We start from the raw sequence: 23,450 nt of genomic DNA, 5'->3' as shown, positions 1-23,450 counted from the left end.
CCTACTTCCATCCTCTGACACTCCTGTATTTGAAAGCAGAAGGGATGCTAAGCCAGGGTCACCGAACACTCCATATATTTTTAATGTTTACACTGAACAAATCAGCCCAGTTTACACATACAAAGGCAAGGATATTTCACCAGCCTCGGCAGCTGGGAGCTTCTCCTGGTCCCCCAGAACTGTGCTCTGGAGCCTCAGTTTCTCCATCTCTTAGATGGAGCTGGTGAATCCTGCTTCGCCCCCCCCGGATTGCTATGTCATTACAAGCTAACGGATGTGAGGCAGCTCATAAGCCCAAGGCCTCCATAAATCCCAGGGATTTTTTTTTTTTTTTTTTTTTTTTTTTTATTGTTAACGGTTGCATTCCTTCCCTCTGAGAAGGAGGATATGCTATTGCCTGTGGCCTGCCATGTTTGAAGCTCTTTCTGAGCACAGAGGAGAAGTGCTTGCTTCATTCTTAGGGGGAAAAAAAAAAAAAAATGGAAAGAAAAAAAAAATACGACAGTCAGATGATAAATTATGTTTTTCTGGTCCCCGGTGAACCAGAGGCCAAACACACAGCACACGTAGCCTCTAAAAGAGGAACGATGGACCAGCCTCCGAAGGTGAATGGGTCCTGGGAGAGGTGCCAGAGGCACACTCGCAGTGTAGAGAGAGGAGGAAACGGAGAAGGGTACCAGTGAGGAGGGAAGGCAGGTTACAGGGTTGGTGCGGGGAGCTGGGGGCACATGGAAGGGTTTAGTCCGGATTGCTGGCACTCAGAAGAATGAAAGACTGGAACCCGGCAGGAGCAGCCAGGAGATTCTGGAACTTGGAAGGCACTGTGAGGTTTTGGATAGAGTCTGGCATCCCATGTCTCAGCATGGATTGGGCCCCAACTATGTCCCCGGCCTTGTGACGCTGTGGGACCTTGCGAGGGAAGTCACCCAGAGACAGACACATAATACAACGTGTGATAAGTGCTCGGAGCCTGGAAACTTGCTCTCCCCCGCAGTGCGAGGGCAGATTCCTGCGGTTCCTGGGCCAAGACGACCCTACAGGAAGCCGCAAATTTGAGAGGTGCCCAGATGTTCCAGGCTGACAGCCTTCTGGTCTCCTATAGACCCGAGGTGGGCGTTTTCTCCCCATTCCCAATGCCGGGGCCGCCTGGGAGCATCTGTCGCGGCTTTTCAAGTCCCTCACGCTTGATGTCCTAGGAATGAAGATGGAGAGAGCTGGATGGCGATCCATGTGGTCTAGGGGGAGCCTGGCACCCTCTCCCCAGCTGCAGGGAGGGCTGCGGGGCTCAGAGGGAAGCAAGGAGCCGGCTCTGTTGGGGTCTGGAGGCTGTGGCTCTGATATGAAGTTAATATGCATGAACCTTGAGATTCCGCCGCGTCTCTGGCACAGACTCAGCCTGTTTTGTGTCTCAGTCGCCTTAGGTGTGAAACTGGGGACATGTGTGAGGACAGGCTGGCATCGGGGCAAAGTTAAGGGACAGAAGAGCCAGGGAGTGACAGAGACACACCGCCTGGGCTCCAGCCCCAGCTCTACCTGCTGCGTGACCTTGGGCCTTTACTTCCTTTCTCTGTCTCCTCACCTGGAAACTGAGGACATAACAGAATCTACCTCTCAGGCTTGCTGCAAAAATTCGCCAGGGACTGTGTGTGTTTCACCATTGACCCATGTGCACAAGCATTACTGCTGGGTCTGCAGCCGGAGGGTGTGCTCTGCCTGGACTGTCTCAGTTCACCTTTCTCCCAGCCCTGTGGGGTGCATCGTTTCGTTATCCTTGTTTTGCAGATGGGGCAACTGAGGCTCAGAGAGGTTAAGCAGCAGGCCAAGGCCACACAGCTAGTAAACGGCAGAGCTGTGATGTCCTTCTGGTGTGTCAAGCTGCGCCAGTGTCCCCACCCCGGTCGCCCGTCCACAAATGACCAGCCGTCGTCACCTGCCTTCCTCCTCCTCTGATCTGTGCTCACCTGCTCCCTGGCTCCCGAGACGTGTGCCCAGGGACTTTCCTGAGTCACCGGGTCAATGAAGGAAACAGAAACATCCAGTGGATATCTCTCTCCTCCCACTCCTGGCCTACTGTATACACACACATAGGCACACGCATGAACACATGCATACACATGCACAGGGATGCACACACACATGTACACACTAACACATGCATATGCACATGCACACTCATGTGAATGCAGGCCTATGTGCACGTACATATGCATACATATACACAATATCTGTATATGCGTATCTTCTCCCAGAGGACTCCATGCTTTGTCCATCTAAAGTTGCTTCCGGGGCTTCCCTGGTGGCGCAGTGGTTAAGAATCCGCCTGCCAATGCAGGGGACACGGGTTCGAGCCCTGGTCCGGGAAGATCCCACATGCCGCGGAGCAGCGGGGCCCATGAGCCACAATTACTGAGCCTGCGCGTCTGGAGCCTGTGCTCCGCAACAAGAGAGGCCGCGACAGTGAGAGGCCCGCGCACTGCGATGAAGAGTGGCCCCCACTTGCCACAACTGGAGAAAGCCCTCGCACAGAAACGAAGACCGAACACAGCCATAAATAAATAAATAAATAAAATTAAAAAAAAAAAATCAAATTGCTGTGGTCACCAACCACGTTTTAAAAAAAAAAAAAAAAAGTTGCTTCCGGGCTGTATATCTGTATATGTGTATATGTGCATATGTGTGTACATATGCACACACCAACACAATATCTGCACACACAAACACATGTATACACAAACTTTCACACATGTGGCACATACTCAGGACACTCCCTGGAATGATTCCAGCTTAGCCAAGAAAAATCCACCTCCCTCTTGGTCCTGTCGACCCCTGTGGCCCTCCTCCCTCAGACTGTGTGTGTGACCTCACCACAGTGCCCCCCTCACCTCGGAGTGCAGACAGGCAGTAGCAGAACCTCCTCAGCCACTGGACAGAGCCAGGAAGGATCAACACGCACACACATACAGAGTCACCTACAACGTGCCAGGCCCCTGTGATCCTCGCAAAAAAGTTGGGTGAGGATTACGATCCCATTGCACAGAGCAGAAAACTGAGGCTTAGGGAGCTAAGAGGTTTGCCCAAGGCTCACACAGCTCGAGAGGGATGGGAGAGGATTGGAACCCAGGTGCGTGGCACCCAGGCAGTGAGCCAGGCCCTGGAGTCTACACAGTGAGCAAGACAGACCTGCTTCCCACAGGAGGGAGCAACCAGGCTCCTGGGGGAAACCAGACAGAGAATAGTCAACAGAAAAATAAAATCGATGGCAAACTCCCATGCCAATGAGCTGAGACTGTGAATGCCAGGGGAAGCAACTTTATTTATTATAAATTTGTTTATTTATTTATTTATTTTTGGGTGTGTTGGGTCTTCGTTTCTGTGCGAGGGCTTTCTCTAGTTGCGGTGAGCGGGGGCCACTCTTCATCGCGGTGCGCGGGCCTCTCACTGTCGCGGCCTCTCTTGTTGCGGAGCACAGGCTCCAGACGCGCAGGCTCAGTAGTTGTGGGTCACGGGCCTAGTTGCTCCGCGGCATGTGGGATCTTCCCAGACCAGGGCTCGAACCCGTGTCCCCTGCATTGGCAGGCAGATTCTCAACCGCTGCGCCACCAGGGAAGCCCGGAAGCAACTTTAGATGGACAAAGCATGGAGTCCTCTGGGAGAAGATACTGCAGCCAAGACCATAAAGAGGAGAGGAGCTGGCTTCACAAAGACAGCCTGGAAAAGCATCTGAAACAAGGAATAGCATGTGCCAAGCCTTAGGGGACCCACATGCAACCCCATAGAGGACCTGCCTTTCCTGAGTCAGGGATTGTTTTACCAGCAAGCTCTTGGTCTGTGTGGAACTTGAGAGTTGTGCTAGGACACAATTAAACAGACCTCACCCTTTCAAGTTTTCCTAATCAGGCCCCCTCCTCTCAGCAGGTATTAAAAATGCCAGAAGCAGGGAAGCCCCTTCGCCCTGCCCCCAACAGTCCTTCGGGACAGTTTTGCTGACACAGCTTTTTTCTGGCCTGCGTGAGGACCTGCAGTCCTGCATTTCTGGCCATGATGATGATGGTGACTTTCCTGTTGACCCCGGGACTGCGATCCCTGGAATATCCACCAGGGATTCCAAAGAGGTGGCCCTTTTCTCTTGTTCCATTTATTTATAATGGATGGCCCTCCTCCGTGCCAAGAGGAAGCCTAGTTTTACTTACACGTCAGTGCCCCAGCGGGCAGAGGGGCTAACCTGGCACCTTTGTCCCCAGGCTGACTCTGGGCTCCAGCTGGCAGGTTGGGACGACTGTTCACTGCTCAGAAATCAGAGACTCATAGATTTTTGAAGCTGGAAGGGGTGGGCATTTTGCAGATGGGAAATGTGAGGCCCAGAGAGGCCTGGATGTGCACAAGGCCTCCCAGCCTGAGCCAGAGCAGCAGGGAGGAGGGAGAGGTCCTGGCTGTGTCCCCTGCCGTGGACAGTGTCCATCAGCAGATGGATGACGGGGACCAGATGTTTGCTTAGTGATGCTGCTTAGCCAGGGAGTGGAGAACAGGGGCCTGGAGCCGGCTGCCGGCGTCTGAATCCCAGCTCCGCCACTCCTGAAGAGTACCTTAATGCTCAGTGCCTCCTCTTTCTCATCTGTAAAATGGGCCGATCATGGCACTTAACCCAGAGTTATTGGGAGGAGTGACTGAGCAGATGTGTATAAAGTGCTTAGATTCTGCCCCTGGCACATACTAAGGTCTCTCTCTCTCTCTCTGTTTAATAAATACATGTATCTATACATAGGTACAGTAAATACATGGAAACGGTTAATCCCCTGCCAGAGCTCCTGCTTAACAAGAGGAAGAAAGGGCCCAGAGTTGTCCAGTCATTTGCCCTGGAACACACAGCTCAGACGTACAGGACCCTTTCTGCCCCTGGCCGGAGGTGGGGAGGGGTGTGGCAGGCTGAGAAGTCTGTCCCCAGGATGGTGCATTCACTAATGTGTTCTGGGGGATAGGGGACAGCTCCTGTTCCCTCTGTCACCAAGATTAGAACCCTGGGCCCTGAGAGGTGCCCCCAACCCAGGGCTCTTCAGGGCTGTAAAAGGCCCTTTAGAATGGGGAGGGGGCCGGGGCCGCCCCAGCTCATTTGGCAGCGTCCCTACTTCGGGGCTGAGGCTGCCCCTCCGGAGAGCTGCCCTTCCTCGGCGGGCTCCTCGGTCTCCGGGGACGCCGGGCGCGTCCTTACCTGGCTCCTCCCGCGTCCTGCTTGACCTTTACTTAAAGACCAGCTCTAGCGGCTGATGGGTTTCCGCGGGTCCCGGAGGAGACCCTTCAGACGGCTCGCGCCGGGCTTGCTGGAGAGAACCCCTAGTTGGGGCAATGAATCATCGAGCGCGGCTCCCGGCTGGACACAAAATAGATAGAGGAGCCGGCGAGCTATTGTGCGCAGTTTGGGACGCGGGGGGGAGGGGGGGGAGGCAGGGCTGAGAAGGAGGAGGAGGACGAGGACGAGGAGGAGCAGGAGGGGGGCGGGCAGAGGGGAGGGAAAGGGAGGGGAGGGAGCGTAAGGGAGGGATTCCCCCCCCTCGCCCCGCCCGCCGTGCTCCCGCCCTCCCGCCCTTCTCCTCCCCTCCTCCCTCCGCGCCGCCCGCCGCCCCGCCTCCCTCCTCCCCAATTAAATGACCCAACGCTTTGGCAGGCGCCGGAGCTCGCACATGCGGCTGCCGCTCCAGCCGCCCCGGGCCCGCAGCCGCCGCCGCCGCCGCCGCCGCCGCCGCGTTCTGGGCGCGCTCGCCGCGGCGCCGCCGGGGGCTCGGCCGGCCGGGGGGGGCGTCTCTGCGAGCGGCCGAGCGCCCGCGCCCGCGCCGGCCGCCCGCCGCCAAACTTTGCAGCGCGCGCACATGCTCCAAGTTGGGCCCGGCGGCGGCGGTGGGCGGTGAGGGCGGCCCGGGCGCGCGGGGGCCCGGGCGGGCGGCGCGGCGCGGCCATGAGCGGGCGGCCGGCGCCAGTCTCCCGCAAGCAGCGGCTCATGGCAGCGGTGGGCGAGCGGGCGGCGGGCGGCGGCGGCGGCGGCGCGCCGCTCTCCTGCTTCATCTGCGGCGGCGGCATCGGCCGCGGCAAGGAGCTGAAGCTGCAGGTGAAGCAGCCGGCGGCGGGCGTGGGGGCCCCGGCGCAGCCCTTCTTCCCGTTCCTGCAGCAGCAGGAGCCGGCGCCCGGCGCGCGCGAGCTGTCCCCGGCCGACGGCTGCGTGCTGGTGTGCGCCGTGTGCCGATGCTTCCTGGGCGAGCAGTGGGCCGCCTTCGAGCGCGCCCGCACGCCCGTGGACAAGCGCATGTACTGGCTCAAGCGGCCCCACCAGTGCGACGCGGGCGCGGGCGGGCGACGCGGGGGCGCCGGGGCCCCCCGCGAGTGGAACGTCGCCTACGCGCTGGGCGCTGCGGCCGGCGACGAAGACGACGACGACGGTGGCAGCGGCGGTGGCCCCGGGCCCCGCGCGGCCGCTGAGGAGCCTCGGGACTCGGAGCTGTCGGAGCTGTCGGACACCGACCCTCTCTCCGAGCCCGACCCGGCCGCGCGCGACCCCGCCAGTCCCCACCAGGACGGGGCGCCGGCGGCTCGGGCTGCCCCGGGGCCCGGGCCTCGCGGGGGCCGCTGCCCGGAGTGGAGGCTGGCGCCGGGCCCTTCTCCTGGACAGGGCGCAGAGACCACCGCAGCGGGGGACGTGGAAAAGGAGGAGGTCCCCTCGAAGCTCCGAGTGGACGGGGAGCCCAAGGCGGGCAGCCGGCGCCGGCGGAAGGGCCCTGGGAGGCACTGGGTCCCGGAGGTCCGGGCCAGCGTCCTGAGGGGCATTCAGGACCCTTGGCAAGGGTCTCCAGTCCAGGTGGCCCCTGCAGAGAGCATGAAAGGAGCCCCTTCCGGCAGGGCCGCCAAGACCCCTGAGAGCAGGCCGCTGGGGGAGACCCGCGGGGGCTGCTGCGTGTCAGAGGACAGTGACATCAACATCACCAGCGAGGAGGAGGGCCACAAGGAGCAGCCTTTCTCAGGCCCCCGCGGCCCCCGAGACAAGGAAAACGGTGGCGGCCGTGGCCCCCGCGCTCCCCTGGAGAGCCGGGCTGCGCCACCAGAGGGCCTTTGCTGCTACGTCTGCGGGTCGGCGCTGTCCCCGGCCTCGCAGCACCAGATCCACGTGCAGAAGCAGGAGAAGCTGGCCCAGGCCCCTTTCTTCCCCTTCCTGTGGCTGCACAGCCCACCCCCAGGGGCCCAGCCCATTAGCGAGGGCGGCAGCACCCTGGTGTGCCCCTGCTGCTTCTCGTCCCTCATGCAGCAGTGGCAGAGCTTCGAGCTGGCCAATGTGCCCGTCCTGCAGAGGCTCTACGTAGTGCCCCTGAACAGCCACGCCCCCGGCATGGCCTCCAAGGGCAGGAGGCTCCCAAGGGAAGAGGGCCTGCCCGCCGGGGCCCTGCCAGAGGCCTGCTACCTCTGCGGGGAGGACTGTACCCAGGATGCCCGGGCAGTAGCCTCCAGGATGCTCAACGGCAACACCAGGGGCTCCATGCATTTCCCCTTCCTCAGCCTCCTGCCCTGCCCCCCCAACGCCCAGGGCCCCAACAAGCGCTGTGAGGTCCGCAGCTGCCCCAAGTGCTTCAGCGTCCTGGAGGACGTCTGGGCCCTGTACCGGGCCTGCCAGAACGAGGAGCTCATCACCTCCGTGCAGGGCTTCCTGGGCAGGTACCACCAGGCCTTCTCAGCCTCAGACCCTGCTCTCTCTGAGCCGCCCGCGTCGGCCCAGGGCAGCCCGGCGTCCATCTGCTACATCTGCGGGGCTGAACTGGGCCCTGGGAAGGAGTTCCAGCTCAACGTGAACCCTTCCAGCCGCTTGGGCGAGAAAGAGCCCTTCTTTCCCTTCCTCACCGTCTATCCGCCTGCCCCGCGCGCCAGGCCTGCCGACTCCACCGGCCTGGTGGCCACCTGCGTGCTTTGCTACCACGACCTGCTGGGCCAGTGGCTGCAGCACGAGGCCCGCGGCACCCAGCACGCCGTCAGCCCCTGGTCTCGGCAGTACCAAGTGGAGACGTTCGTGTGCTTCTTCTGCCGGCAGGAGAAGAAGCGGTGTCTTGGGCTGAAGGCCGTGCGGGTAGCCCGGCTGCCCTTGTTTCTCTACACCCTGCGAGCGAGCCACAGCCTATTAGTGGACGATGGCCGGCAGCTCATAATCGGCGCCTGCACAGAGTGCGGGACCCTGGTGTGTGCTGGCCAAGGGCTCACCCGCCAGGGACCCATGGGCTGGAGCTCCCCAGTGGCAGCTGCGAGGAAGGTAAGCAGTTCTCACGTCATTCTCTGAAGTCCCAGCAGGGAAGGAAGAGATGTTGTTTTCTGTTTTGCCAGGGAGGAGTTTGCACTGATTCTGTGTAGTGTGTTCCAGCAGGAGGTGCCCTCCGGGGTCACCCCGCTAGTGCTTGGTGGGTGCGTTGGCCTGGAGGCATGTGGCAGGTTGGAGGAGCTGGGGGCCGAGAGTGGTCCTGTGGAAGAATAGGGCACTGCTGGGAACAGCAGGCACGGGCCTGAACTTGAGTGTGTTTGCAGCGGAATCTATCAAACAGAGGAAGTTCGGGGCACGTCTGTCATCCGCCTGATAACATTGGTAATTAGTCCAGCCATGCAGGTCACTGAGAGGTCTCCGTACTTACCCGGTTTAAACACATCAGAAGTTCCTCTCTCCTCTTGCTCCCACTCAGCTTAGCTTTTCCAGAATTTCCCACCCAAGTTCACAGTTTTCCTTTGAGGTTCTCTGGTTGCTTAATAGCAGCTGGAGATGGATTTCCAGACGTGGGGTTTGGGACCCAGGGGACAGTGGCCCAAACAGACATTTCTCCCGGTGGGAAGAGAGTCTTTCTTTTCTGCAAGTCGGCTCTGCAGGGGGAGGGTGGGAGGCCTGGCGTGCGCCCTGTTTATAAGGCGCCTGCCTTCACGCTGCCTGCCCGGGAGGAGCCAGACGGGGCTCAGTTAATTTTGGATCTGGCTTTGCAAAGGCCGAAGCAGGAACTGCCCCCGGTGGGTCTGGGGAAAGCAGACGTCTGTGAGTTGTGACCACCATCACGGCCACCGGAGCCAGAAATCCTGGTTTCCACCAAAGCTGGTGACACTGGCTTGTCTTAATCAGACACTTGGAGTGGTAGCCGCTGGCGAGGGGCTGGCGGAGGGACCTGTGAACAGGGAAGGGTGTCTCCGCCCGTCCAGGAGTGGGTGTTCCGTCTGCCTGAGAGGCTCCTGATCCTGCCTCCCACACATCCATGCGTGTGCACACGTGTGGGGTCCTGGGTTACGTGTTCACGCTCGGTGGTCGCGTCTATAAAGTAGATGTCCGGCCCCGACGCCTTCACGCTCTGCTCAGGGTTCCTTCGATGTAAACGTCCCCTTTGGACTTAGTGCTGTCTTTGGGGGGCTTTGGTCTGGTTTGGGGGCTTTTGTCTTTAGAGCTGTTTTTGGATGGCCTCTCGTTTTAAACGGACAAGCCTGCCACCCCCGCACCGTGGATGCTAAACCTCTTGTTTGCGGCGTGTGGCAGCCCAGCCTGCGGGTCTGCTGCTGGGAATCTGACCTACAGTTCCCGGAAGGGCCGGGCCTGGGAGAAGAGCCTGGCTGAGCAGGACAGAGCCGGGTTCCAATCCTGCGCTTTCTCTTGTTAACTGAGCGCCAGGGAGGATGCGTCTCGTCCTCCCTGAGTTCATTCCTTTAAGCTGGGCAGTGGAAATAAGTATCACCTGCCTCGTGGGGCCATCATGAGAATTAAATGAATCGGGGCATTTGAAGGCTTCCGGCAAGTCAAGTGCTTGGCATATAGTGGCACTCTTGTGTCCTCCCGATGTGTTGGGGCAGATTGTTCCAGGATGCAGGTGGATTCTGCAGGGTGGGTACAGATTTTCAGCTTGGTGGTGGTGGGCATGGAGTCATCAAAGCACTCCCCACGAGGCCTCTCAGGTTGTTTTCTGTACAACGTCCGAACTGTGGTGTTTTCCCACGTTGATTTGCTCTCTCATCGGGAGTTGATGAGATGCCGACTGGGGGCCTCAGTGATAGGAACTTGAGGAAACGAAAGAAGCTGCAGTTCCCCGTCCAGCTGCGAAGGGGGGTGCGGAGGGTGGCCAGGTGTGGACGAGAACGCAAGCTGGTGTCTGCCCAGGAGGGGTCAGCATGAGTTTGGGGGGGCTGAACGTCACGCTAACTTCTGCCCCATTTCTAAAGAAACTTATTTCGTCTGCTCCTTACTACGTCCCTGTGAGGCGTTATTATTCCCATTTTAGAGATGAGTAAATGGAGGCTCAGAGAAGTCAGATGACCTTGTTGACTATCACACAGCCAGTAGGTCGCCGAGGTGGGTCTTGAACCCCAAAGTCCTCCGCCGTTGGACCACCTGGCAGAGGTGGAACCTTGGAAGATGGGTGGGATTTGTTGGTGGGAGACGATTCAGGAGAAGGGAGATGAGGTTGGAGTGAACTAGAGGCCTTGAAATCAAAAAAAAGGAGGTCGAGTTTAAAGTTGAAGATACGGGAGAGCAATAAAAAGTGAACGAAGCCTTGGAATGGGCTGGGAAGAGCTCCGCCCAGGGCCGGACCGTGGCAGCGTCCCAGGTGGTTGGTGAGGCCATCGGGCATCTGGGTGGTGGGGCAGCAGTGCGGGGCTCAGGCTCATTTAAACAGAGGGAAAGAGAAACCTCAACTCCTGCCTCCAGGAGAGCCTGATTGATGGTCAGTAGAGTGCCGGAAATACAGCCTCTGCCCCTCCTCCCGCATTCATTCAACAGATATTCATGGAGCGCCTACTCTGAGCCAGGCGCCTACTCTGAGCCAGGCGCTGTTCCAGACACTGGGGCGCCGGTGGTGTCAGGGGGAGGGGCACGAAGAGCCCACAAAGAATACTTCCTGCAGAGCTGTGAGCGAAGCAGGATGAGGCTAGGCCAAGTGGCAGGGTGGGCTTGGGGATGAGAGCGCAGGGTCACAGGAGCTGCAGACCAACCCACGGGACTCCTGGCAGGGCTGTCAGGGGTGAAGAAGCGGGTGACACCACCAAGGAACGTGCAGAGGCTCCCATGCTCCTTTCCCGAAGCCAGTTCCGGAGTCCTTGGTTCTCATGTCCATATTCCGTGTCTCCGTTCGGTGAGTGGTTTGAGAATTTGTGGGGGAGTGGCTAGGGGCATTGGAAGGTGGCTGCGGGGAGCCATTTAGGTGGGTCAGTGTGTTCCAGAACCTCATCTATACCGCCTCCTATGATGCCTCAGTTGTTTTCTGTTAAGGGTTCATTTACAAGCGAATCAACTTTAACCGCTAAGAAAGTAAATGTGAAAGGGGAAGGAAGTAAGGAAGGAGGGGTGTCTGTCCCTGGTGCCCTCCCTTTGGATTGTGGCTTTTCTCACCAGCTGGACTCCTGGCCCCCTGGAGAGCACCCTGCTTTGTAGCCACCATATCTCTGAGCTGGCTGCTTGGATAGGGCTGTGTCGGGGGTGGGCTGCGGAGGCTGCAGCCCACCCACCCTTTTTGGGGGTGCTTCCCCGAGGAGGAGCCCCAGCACCAGGAAGCTCTGTGAAGCCATGGAAAGACCCTGGCTTGGCCTTAAGACAGACCTGGCTTCAATCTTCATTCTGCTGGGAGCTGGCTGTGTGACCTTGGGTAAGACTCTTGCCCTCTCTGAGCCTCAGTTGTTGCCCCTGAGAAGTGGAGATGCTCGTTCCTCCGGAAGGTTTGTGATGTGAGAGCTGCTAGCGGGCACCAGGGGTACGGGTCCCATTCATTCCTTTCTTCTCCCTGAGGTACTTGTAACTCAGGCTGGGTCTCTCACTGGCACCCACAGGCTCCAACATCACAGCCTCTGCCCCCCACTTTTCTGCTGGGGGTGGGGAATGGTTGTCCCTCCCTTCAGAGTTAGGAGGCACGGCTGGCCAGGCTTGGAGATGGCATCTGGGGACGTAATAATGATGAAGATACAGAATGCTTCCCGAGTTCCAGGCTGTGCCAGGCTTCACCTGTACTCACATTTACCAAGTCCTCACAACAACCCCATTTAGGGAGGTGCCACTCTCCCCCTGTCATAGAGGAAAAAGCAAGTTCAGGGAGGTCAAGGAGTTTGCCCAAGGTCACTCAGCTCATGACATCAAGGCCAACATTGGACCCAGGAGCCCGGCTTTGGAGTCTGTGCTCTTGACTTTCTTTCCCCTCTGGGGCTCCAGCTGTAAAGGTGGCAGTGCCCTGGGGGTGGGGAGGGTGGTCCTGATAGCCCCTGCGTGAGCCTGCCCACCCCGCATTTCAGCCGGCAGAGCAGCTGGGAGGCAGGAGTCAGCTTGACTGGGCCAGAGGCCCCGAGCACCCCCCCACCGGCTGCCTCTGCTGCCTACCCCCCGCCCCCAGTTTCTCCACCTGCTGAGAAGTGGCGCCCTTTGTCTTTTGCTTCCCCCAGCACTGCCCAGGTGTTCGGATTTCAGCCGGGGACCTCCGTCAAGGATGGGTTTGCCGCGTGATCGAGCTGCTTTCCTCGCGAGCCAGTTGGCCGCCAGGCCGCCCTTGCCTCTTCCCTCCGTCCGGGGAGCGTTCTGGGCAATGGAGCGTGCAGCTGTTTACCTAACTGCACCCCGGCCCTCGCTAGGGGCTGCCCGCCCAGCCCCCCGAGCCTGGCCTCCAGGCCTGGAACAGGTGTTGCCGCTGGGCCGCCTTTCTTTTCTCCGCGCTGACATCTGAGGCCTGCAGAGAGGGTCTGTCATCACTCGCCTGTCAGGGCCACATGCACATCTGTTTCCCGTGTTCCCGGCTCTTCAGGGAGGGCCTGGCAGCCCCTCCTCCCCGGGTCCAGGATCCAGGGGCACTTGGGCAAGGCGATAGGATGGGGGAAGCTTCCGGAAGGTGCCAGGAGAGGCTGCCCGGCTGGGCTGACACTGGCACCGTCTGCCTGGCAGCTGCTGGGAAGCGACTGGGCTTTGGCCTTCCCCAGGCTCTGACCACCTCCTCCGAGGGGAGGTCTCTGCTTTTCTTGGCGGGTTGGGAGCCATCTGCTAGCGGAGTATACTTTCCAGATGCGCCTTGTCTTAACCCTGGAGGTGATTAGAGACAACTGGCATGGCAAGAGGTCTTCAAAACTCAGCCTCCCTGGAAGCAGGGAAGGGGAATTTGCCCAGAGCCTTCTGGCCCCTTCTCGGCTTAGATCTCTCTGGGTCCGACCCTTGGGAGGTTAACTCTGCCGTGACTCTTTGGAGGGGTTGAGGGTTCTGGGCAGGTTTGCCTCATTGGCACATTCTTTTGGCTGAGGAAGAGGCCGCGTCTGGAATTCAGGTCCATCTTCTGTCCTAGGTCCATATCCTGGTGGGGACGGTGGCGAGGAATGACGCTTCTGCCCTCTGCGAAGAGCGTTTAGGACCTTGGCTTCTGTTTGCCATGCCGTCCCCAGAGGGAGCTTCACGAGGGCAGTTGCGGAAGGAGCTTCTACTGGCCATGTGACCTTTGTTCATTTCCCCATCTGTCAAAATGAAAGGCCTGGTCCTCAGGGGTCACAGGCGGTTTGCATGCCACACGTGAAACCTGACTGGTGGTACTGTGTTGAGAAGGATGCTGAGGATGTGTCTGGACTTGCTGGGAAAATATCTAGCACTTTATTAACAGTTATTTTTTTCTCTTTTTTTCCCCAGCTTTTTGAGATATAAATGACATACAGCATGATGTAGTTTTAAGGTGTGCAGAGTGTTGATTAGATACATGTGTCTATTGCGAAATGACCTCCATCCCCCCTGCCCCAAAGTTGCCATTTCTTTTTTGTGGTGAGAACATTTAAGATCTACTCTCTTATCAACTTTCAAGTATGTGATACAGTGTTGTGAGCTGTCATGCCCATAATGTACGTTTGGCCCCTTTGTTCAATATCTCCCCATTTCATGGGGTCTAGGTTTTAAAATTGGTATGTGATGCTGGCGCCCCGAAACACCATGATGTTCTGTCCTGGGGAGGATAAAGTATTACGGTCACAAAACCCTCAGGGATCATCATTTTTCAGGCAACTTTACACCAGGAGGGCCAACAAGCCCACAGCCTAAGGCCACTTTTGCTGGTTTGATCTTTCAGTAATACAAGGTAGTTAGATGTATAAGTTTTGAAAGAAATTCTGCCAGTCCTGTGCCAGGGATGCTGGCGCAGTTCTGCCTCCTGGCCCAGCTCAGCCCTTGACCAGGGCTGCCCTGGAGAAACGTTTGTACCCATTCTACCCATTAGCTCAACAAACGTTTGCATGCCTGCAGTGCACCAGGTGCTCTGAGGATGTGATGTGGAATCAGGCAGGCCCTGCCCTTGGGTGGATGGGGATGGGCCGGGGGTGGGGGGCGGGTGTAGGGATCCGGCTGTGATCGTGCACTGTGTTGAGTTCTGTGCTGGTGTCTTCTGGGAGCCCATAGGATGATGGAAAACGGGTATGTTTAGGGAAGGCTTCCTGGAGGAGGTGACACCTAAGCTGACCCAAAGACTGAAAAGGAATCAGCCAGGTCCACAAGGGGGTCATGTGCTCCTGGCAGAGGAGCATGAGCAAAAGCCTGGATGTGGGGAGTGGGATTTGCTGGAGAACCTTAAATAGTTCCTCTTGAAGTGGGAGGAGGGGATGGGGTGGGAAGGGTTGGTAGTGTTTCGAATCCCTGGATGCACATTTGAATCAACTGCCCCAACCTGTTAAAGCAGAATCTCTGAGGGGTGATCCTGGTGGCACTGGTATTTTAAAGCTTCTGGAAGATTTCAGAGTTGGGGTGAGAACTGCTGATAGAGATTTTGGAAGCACAGCCCAGGAGTTTGGGGCTTTTATCTTGAAGGTGTGGCTTGGCAGTCACCAAAAGGATTCTACTCATTTGTTCAGTCTGTCTTTACTAAGCGCCTACTGTATCCCAGGCACTATCTGGGCATCAGGACCCAGCAGTGAGCAAACCAGGCCTGTGCAGGGAGGGGCTGTGATGGTGGTGACGGAGTGGCGGGGAGAGGGGAGGATTGGGGGCTGTCTCCTGAGCAGTGAGGGGGGTCTGGCAGGGGCCTGAGGAACAGTGAGGAAGCCGGGGTGCCTGAGGGCAAGGCGGGGTTCCTCTCAGAGGCCGGCAGGGGCCAGTCGGGGGACCTCACTGGGGAGCCAGGACTGTGGGCTGACCCTGAGAAGGCATTGTTTTTGTTTTGTTTTTAAATTGAGGTATAATTCATACCGTACACAACTCACCCTTTTAAAGTGTACAGGGCAGTGGTTTTTAGTGTATTCCCAGGGTTGTGCACCCATCACCACTGTCTAGTCCAGAACATTCCTATCAGCCCCGAAGGAAACCCCCTCCCCATTAGTGGTCACTCCCCCTCCCCCAGCCCCTGGCAACCATGAATGACCTGTCTCTATGGATGTACTTGTTCTACATTTCGTAGAGATGGGACCATACAGTATGTGGTCTTTTATGTCTGACTTTTGTCATTTATGTTTTTGAGGCTCATCCACGTAGCATGAATCAGTACTTCAGCCCTTTCCACGGCTGAGTACCGTTCCACTGCATGGATAGAGCACGTTTTGTTTATCCATCCATCAGTGGATGGACATTTGGGCTGTTTCCACCTTTTGGCTGTTGTGAATAACGCTGCTGTGAATGTTTACAGGTGCACAGGTTTTTGTGTGGATCTGTGTTTTCTCCTGGATAGATACCCAGGAGTGGAATTGCTGGGTCATCTGGTAATTCCATGTTGACCCTTTAAGTTCCACTTTCCCACTGGGGCTTTTAGGCAGGCAAATAACGTGATATGACTTGGGTTTGAAAAAGTCACATTTGTGACTCCTTGAAGCTGTGTTCCGTCAGCTCACTGGCCACCGTTGCACCTTCTGTGGCTGGTCTCCATCACTGGATTTGTTTGAAGCTGGGAGTTAGTCTTCCTCTCCCTGGGATAAGAGAAGCTTTATTAAGAATTGAGCTCTTGGGGATATTGACTTGCTATAGCTGCACTCCTGGAAATCAGAGGACCCAGATTCTGGCCCCAGCACTCAGTTGTCTTGGGTAAGACCCTCCACCTTTCTGGGTCTCAGTTTTCCCCTCTGTAAAATGGGAGCAGATGGTAGACTAGTAGCTGAGCCCCTTGGCTCCTACGCAGCTGCCAAGCTGTCATCTTTCTGCACTTTTTGGCAGGAGTGGGATTGGGGGGTGGAGAGAGAAGACCCCTGGGGTCGAGGCCTAGCTTGGCTCCGTTGAGTCCAGCGGCTCTGAAGTTCTGTGCCCCATCACTGGCTGCCCCAGCCTCTTGCTGCCCGACCTGTTTGGTGTGGAACCCTGTATGAAATTGATTGCTGGATTGGGTTTCCTTCCAGAGGTGCCAGCAACCTTGAATGGATGGCACAAAAGTCACAGTTGGTATTTGGTACAGCGGAGCCAGGCAGGCATGCTGGGACCCTGGGCAGGAGCACCTCCTCTTGGAGCCGTTTCTCCCTGGCAGGTGAGAGTGAAGTGGGGAGAGGAAGCGGTCCAGGGTCCAAGGAAGACCCCTCAAAGGTCAGAGCCCACCGAGGCCACGTTGTCCTGCCCACCTCTTAGTGTCAGTTGTTGGCAGAGCCGGTGAAAAGGAAGATCATTGAGGTTCTGTCCGCCCCCCTGGTCCTGATGCAGACACAGCGAGGTCTGAGGAGATGGTGGTGGTTACGATTCTGATGCTGGCTGTAGCAGAGGACGCTGCTCGTGCCCACTCTGTGCCAGCCACTGTCCTAAGCGCGCACGCAACCCTCTACCCTCTTCCCCAGACTGCCCGTTCCTCCTCTGGCCACGGAGGGTGGCGTGAACTGTCCTGTGGGAAGGTGGCGTCAGTCTCGAATCTCCCATGAGGAGGCCAGGGCTCACGACCCTGAGGGTCTTGGGTTACATGGCAGAGCTGGGATGTGCGAGAGCCAGTGGTCTAACGCCCGGCCTCGGCCTCTCCCCCTGCCCGGGCTTGAGTGGCACCCATGGGGGAGGGTGTGGGGCTGGCAGGGGCCCGCCCTGGTGTAGCCGCACAAGGAGGCTGCCCTTGGACTCCTGCACCAGCTCCCCGAGGGGGCTGGCGTGGGGAGGGGTCCGAGCGTCGGCACACTGCAGCGCTGTTTTATAAGCCTTCCCAGACCCGTAAACCTCGCCTGGCTTCCAGACGAGGGTTCGCAGACGGGGATTAAGAGGCTTGTGAGGGTTCTGCCGCCGGGGAGGGACGGAGACAGGTGGGAGACAGGCGTGGGCTTTGCAGACTCCCAAATGCAGCAGCCCCGGGACGGGGGCGGGGATCAGAGGTCCTGGTGTCCACGACCATTGGTCTAAGACAAGGGAGGCCTGGAGGAGCCTTTCAGCCTTTGAGGCTCAGATGGCCCGAGAGGGTGGCCTTCGATGGGCTTCGGCGCCAGCTCTTTTAATCCTGATTCCTTTGATGGCGGGACCTCGCCTTTGACGGCGGGATCTCTCCGCTTGCCCTTTCCCTTCCGGAGGGTCTTGCTCAGTTGTATGCTGTTCTTTCTTTTGTGTGATTGTGCAATGCCCTGGGGCCATCAGATGGGGAGGCCCGGAATGTCCAGAACAGTGTTCAGAGCGGGGCTCCCCAGGCAGGGCCCTCTGCACCAAGCACCTTGGCTGCCACGGGGCCCCCAGCCCGGGGAAAGCAGAGGTCAGGCAGCCTCACTGTGTGCCGTCCCCTGCGTCCTGCTGGGGTCCGGGGGGTGGGGGCAGTGCCGTCCTGGAAACAAGGCCTCTGTCCTGTCTGTGCAGGAGCCAGGACTCCTTGGGGACCTGCACATCCCGGTCCAGAGAAGGGTGGCCCTGGCCCCCGGCCTGCGTGCAGCCTGGCCTGGCTGCAGAGTCACCCAGCCGCCCCTCCCGCCAAGGGAAGGATTGCTTCTCTTGCCCCTCGCCCTCCTTCTCTTGGGAAACTGCATTTTCTTTGCTTTTCAAAACTGTGTAGGGGAAGCGGGAACCGGTTTTTGGAGCTCCCATCCCGTGGGGTGGGGTGGCCGGAGTCCTTCTCGTTAGCGGGCGAAACCTGGACCTCACTCACCTGTCACTCACCATGTGATGGGGAGGCACCGGGCCTTCTCTGGGGTGAGCGCTGGCTTCGGGGCAGGTCCCGAGGAGGGGGCCCTGGTGGCCCTGGGATGGCCAGTTGTGTGGGCGTGAGAGGATGGCGCCTTTCCCCCATGTCCCCTGCCCCGCCGACTTATGCACAGACACCCCGACACACCTCTCATACCCAGGCTCACAAGCCTTTACTGTGACACCCACTCCCTCGTTGCACATGCATTCACACTCACACGCACACTCACACGGGTGCGTGCTCTCTTGCACGGACACACTCATACACACACACACACCCCCATCACATTCTCTGAGAGAAGGGTGTTCACATCTGTCACAATTTTGGATTTGTCTTTCTCTCTCTTGAATTTTGTCAACTTTTGCTTCATGAATTTCGAGGCTCCTGCATGTTTATGATTGTTTCGTCTTTCTGATGCGTTGGCCCTGTCGTCACAAAGACGTATCCCTCTATCTCTGGCAATATCTGTGTCTCGAAGTCTATTTGATCGGAATCATCCCCATCTGAAAATCAAGGCCTCTGAGGTTCAGAGAGGGAAAGTGATTTGCCCAGGGTCACACAGCTGTTGGTGTCCGGGGTGGGATTCATGTCTCTCCGTGCAGCTCAAAAGGTTTCTCCGCCCCACTGGCTGCTTTGGGCCAGCGGGTCTGAAAGAAGCCCCTTCCTGGTACTTTCTGGGTGCCTGCATTTTGATGTCATGATTGTCAGGTGGCCAGAGCTGTGTCCCTGCCCACCCTCAGCAGAGGACCCCCAGGAGCCCCAGAGCCGAGCATCTGGCCTACAGCCTGCGGAGCTCAGCTAGCATGCTTGGAACATCCTCCGGAGATTTCTGGCCAAACTCTGCTCTGCAGCTCCTGGCCCCCCACCCCATTTGGTGAGATTGTTCTGAGCGTGTTGAGTGGAGCTTCCCAGGACTCACATGTAGAATTTCTCCCGAGGGGGCAGCGGAAATGTCCCCCCTCGCTGGCTTCTCTGGTCCGTGTGGGCCTTTTGGAGCTCGTGCTAAATCCACACTTTCCGGTGGCTTCACCCCAGCCAGGCCCGCGCCTGGAGATCCTCGGGGGCTCCGTGCTGGAGGCAGGCTGCCTGCCAGTGGCCCAAGTCATCGCAGCCTCCTCTGCTCCCGGGTTCCGGAGGAGAGCCACCTCCGCCTCCCTGGGGCATGCTGGGAAACTCTGGGACCTGCAGGGGGCCTGGGGAGGGCTGTTGCCTGGGAGACGTTTGTGGGGAGAATTGACACTGTGAGGGGACATATTTGCCTTAAGCTGTAAATAAGGGAGTATAAGCAAAGGGTTGGTTCACTGGGTTGGTGGGTTGGTTCACTCAGCAGAGTTTTCACCGAGCCCCTGCTATGCCCTGGATGCTGTGCTCAGAGGTAAGGACCGTGATTGTGCCAGGTGTAGGCTATGAATACTGTTATTTATCTAATGCTAGACGGGGTCTGTCCACTGTAAAACACATGATTGTTTTATCTGCCACTAGGCAAGAAAAAATGCTGCTCGTGAAACTGACACTTCACCCATTGTAAGATTCATCCTGATTTCAGAGAGCTTAAAATGTAAAACAGATAGTGTGGGTCTTCAAATCAACAAAATGGGAAGATGATGAGGATGGTGGTGATGAGGAAACAGCAGTGGCAGCTGCCACATGTTAGATGCTTACAAGGCATTATCTCACTGACCCTGTGAATGGGAATCTGGTGGGTGAACGAGGGAAGTTGGCACCTGTCTTTCCTGCTGGGCCCTTTGGGGTGACTTTGCAGTGACTGGGCGAGGGCCCGCTGAGCCTGGATAGGGCCACGGTTGAGGTTGACACGGCAACACGGCTACACTGGGCACCACGGGGGAGCAGTCAGCCTTGAGAGGCCTCTTGCCTCTGTCACCTCCAGGTCTGGCACCAGGCAGCAGGGAGTGACCCAGCTGACAGGCTGTGGTGTCCTGGTGCCGGGCTCTGTGCCTCAAGGGGCGTGACGGGATCCCTTGTGATTCTGGCTGCATTGGCGCTGGGGCCTTAATCAGGCGGAACGCGGCATCAGCAGAAACTGGCAGCCGCATGGCTCGGGGCGCCTGGCTGGTGGGAGGGGTAGGAGCAGGGCTGCCGGTGCCCCCCCTTTTCCCCACCACCCTACTGGGGGCCGCTTCAGGCCAGACCAAGGTCCTAGGGAGGGTTCAGGGTCCCTGCCAGGACCCTGCAAACATAGGAGCCTTTCTGCTCTGGGGAGAGATATGCAAGGACGTCAGAAACTCGCTTCCCAGACTTTTCCTGGAAGGAAGCCCTCATTCCTGTGCTTAGTGTCACCCTGCTGTCCCAGCCATCCGTACAAAAGCGGGGCTGGAACCGTGGCTCCAGGTGAGGCCGTGCTGGTCTGCTCTCCACGGGCGGATGGTGTGGTTTGGCCAAGGGTATTCTGAAGTCAGACCTCGCCACCCGCCCCTGCCACCCACGTGGTCCTCCGCATCGCTTCACGGCTCTGAGCCCCAGGCTTCTCGCCCATACACAGGGACAATCTGATGTCCTCCCTCAGGGGAACGGGAGGCAGCTGAAGCCCCCAGTGAGAGCCTGGCAAGCTGTCAAGACCCCAGAAATGTTTGCTGTGGTTACTGGGGGCAGAGGAAGGAGGGGTGTGTGAGGAATCTGAGGCCCCGCTCGGAGGGGGATGGGAAACCTGGAAGTAGCCTCAGGCACCTGGGATCTGAGCTGCCCTTGTCCCCTCCCTGGGCTGCCAGTGCTCATCTGAGAGATGAAGGGGGCATTCAGGTGATCGACCCTCACGTGACCTCTGGCCCTGACAAGAGCCACATTGGTATGTGGTGGGGGTCAGCAGGTATGTGCCACCTGACTGCTTGTCGGTCTGTGGGCCTGTTTCCTCATCTGTATATGGGAATTACTGTAGTGTGTGTGTGTTATAGGGCTTGGGACGTAGTACATGCTCAATAAAGGTTGCCTTTTATTACTATTTTTAAAAAATTTTGTTGAAGTATAGTTGATTTACAGTGTTAATTTCTGCTGTACAGCAAAGTGATTCAGTTATATATACATATATTCTTTTCCATTGTGGTTTATCACAGGATTTTGAATATGGTTCCCTGTGCTGTACAGTAGGACCTTGTTGTTTATCCATCCTATATATAATAGTTTGCATCTGCTAATCCCAAACTCCCACTCCATCCCTCCCCCACCCCCCCCTTCCCTGGCAACCACAAGTCTGTTCTCTATGTCTGTGAGTCTGTTTTTGTTTCATAGAGCTGTTTATTTGTGTCGGATTTTAGGTTCCACATATAAGTGATATTGTACGGTATTTCTTTCTCTTTCTGACTTATTTCGCTTAGTATGATCCTCTCTAGTTGCATCTATGTTGCTGCTGCAAATGACATTATTTCATTCTTTTTTATGGCTGAGTAGTATTCTATTGTATATATGTACCACATCTTCTTTATCCATTCATCTGTCGATCATCTAAGTTGTTTCCATGTCTTGGCTATTGTGAGTAGTGCTGCTCTGAACACAGGGGTGCAGGTATCTTTTCAAATTATAGTTTTGTCTGGATATATGCCCAGGCTCTTATTACTTTTGCGATTTGTCATTTAGTTTCCTCTCCAGTCCTCATCATTCTCGAGAGCTGACCCATAGACCTCAAAAACACAGGGATCTGCACCCCATGAGTGAGATGAGATGAACCGAGAGGGGGCACCTTTTGGCTCAGGCCATGAGGAAGAGGGACACGCTAGAGTCAGGAGTTAGGGGAGTTACAGAGACCCATCATTCTCAACACTGTGTCCCCTTTCTTACATACAGATTTCTTAACCTCAAAACTCAATGCAAAATCTGGGGTGTATCTGCAGTTTTCTGGGGATAGGACATCAGTGTCTTTTATTAGGCTCTCAAAGGGGTGTGTGACCCCCAGAGGTAAAGAGCCACTGTTAACATCTGCACCCATCTGCACACAGTCATAGCACAATGCACGTGAGCTGACTCCTTGATATTCCTTGAAACCATCTGACCTGTTCCCACCATCCTATCTTGACACGTGCTCTTTCTTCTACTTTTCTGCCTATTTTCCCACTCCTGGAAACCTCCTTTGCTAACTCCTACCAGCCGAAGTCTTCCCCCCACTCCCCCAAGGGCCTAGGCCCTTGTCTGTATGCAGCTTTTTCCCAGTTGGTAATAATTAATCACTTTATTATGTGTGGTTTCATGTTGTCTTCTGGTTGCTTCATATCTGTAAGCCCTGTCTCTCCAACTAGATGGAAAAAATAACTAAAATTGGCATTTTTATCCTTGGACCCTCCATTGGTTTTTCTTTTGTGCATTGTACACAGCAATTCCTTACCAGCCGTGGGAATGGCATTCCTCAAGAGCTCCATGGTTGGCAAAATCAAAGTCTCAGAGAAAATAGGGAAAAAAACAATAAAGATAGGATTAAGTATATGTCTTTAAAAATCACAGTAAATAAACTTTCTAGGAGACATCAAGTCAAAACACACGAGTTTCATCCACATTTAAAAACCTGTTCCAGGGACTTTCCTGGTGGTTTAGTGGTTGGGACTCTGCCCTTCCAATGCAGGGGGCATGGGTTCGATCCCTGGTTGGGGAACTAAGATCCCACGTGCCATGTGGCCAAAAAAATAAAATAAAAATAAATAAATAAAAATAAAAACCTGTTCCAGTAGGTAGCCTTTTCCTGAGTTTCCTTCTTCAGTGGGTGGGTGACCTGAGGTGCTGAAGGAGAATTGTCCCATAAGGTTTATTTCTTCTTGAGTCAGTTTTGGTAATTTATGTTTTTAAAAGGGAACTTATCCATTTCATCTAGGTAGTCAAGTTAATTGGCACAACTCCTTCATAATATTCCCTTATTATCCTTTTAATGTCTGTAGGTTCTGTAATGATGTCCCCTCTTGCATTCCTGATATTGGTCATTGGTGCCTTCTCTCTTTTTTCCATGGATCAATCTAGCTAGAGGTTTATCAATATTATTGATCTCCCAAAAGGTTTATAGTTAGAGACTATGCCTCTTTAATGTTTTGTTTTTTTTTTAAATTTATTTTTGGGTGTGTTGGGTCTTCGTTTCTGTGCGAGGGCTTTCTCTAGTTGTGGCAAGCGGGGACCACTCTTCATCGCGGTGCGCGGGCCTCTCACTGTCGCGGCCTCTCTTGTCGCGGAGCACAGGCTCCAGACGCGCAGGCTCAGTCGTTGTGGCTCACAGGCCTAGTTGCTCCGCGGCATATGGGATCTTCCCAGACCAGGGCTCGAACCCGTGTCCCCTGCATTGGCAGGCAGATTCTCAACCACTGCGCCACCAGGGGGGCCCCCGGGGGGCCCCCTCTTTAATGTTTTGAACCAGTCCTTTTGGGCTTGAAATGTAATTTCTTTTGCACTTGCATCCTCTCTTGCTCTATTTTTGAAATTGTAGACAAAATG

General features: G+C 56.5%; 1 protein-coding gene and 1 long non-coding RNA gene across 4 annotated transcripts in view; one reads left to right on the top strand and one right to left on the bottom strand.

Moving 5' to 3' along the window:
- Window positions 1-3,293: 3,293 nt before the first annotated feature.
- On the bottom strand, window positions 3,294-5,534 carry LOC137753223 (uncharacterized). Its single transcript, XR_011071417.1, has 2 exons — window positions 5,207-5,534; window positions 3,294-3,720 (listed from the first exon to the last, which is right to left on the bottom strand). It is a non-coding gene; the product is annotated as an uncharacterized lncRNA (long non-coding RNA).
- Window positions 5,535-6,012: 478 nt separating this feature from the next.
- GSE1 (Gse1 coiled-coil protein) overlaps window positions 6,013-23,450 on the top strand; it is a 424,152-nt gene continuing 406,714 nt past the window's right edge. For all 3 annotated transcript variants that reach the window (XR_011071602.1, XM_068529230.1, XM_068529229.1), the window contains exon 1: window positions 6,013-8,275. Coding sequence is in view for 2 of the 3 variants with exons in the window: in XM_068529230.1 (XP_068385331.1) it covers window positions 6,293-8,275 (1,983 nt within the window). In the remaining variant the exon portion in view is untranslated. The remainder of the gene's footprint in view (window positions 8,276-23,450) is intronic.

The sequence above is a fragment of the Eschrichtius robustus genome, chromosome 19 (assembly GCF_028021215.1).
Source record: "Eschrichtius robustus isolate mEscRob2 chromosome 19, mEscRob2.pri, whole genome shotgun sequence".
NCBI lineage: Eukaryota > Metazoa > Chordata > Mammalia > Artiodactyla > Eschrichtiidae > Eschrichtius > Eschrichtius robustus.
This window is presented reverse-complemented; position numbering and strand designations above follow the sequence as displayed.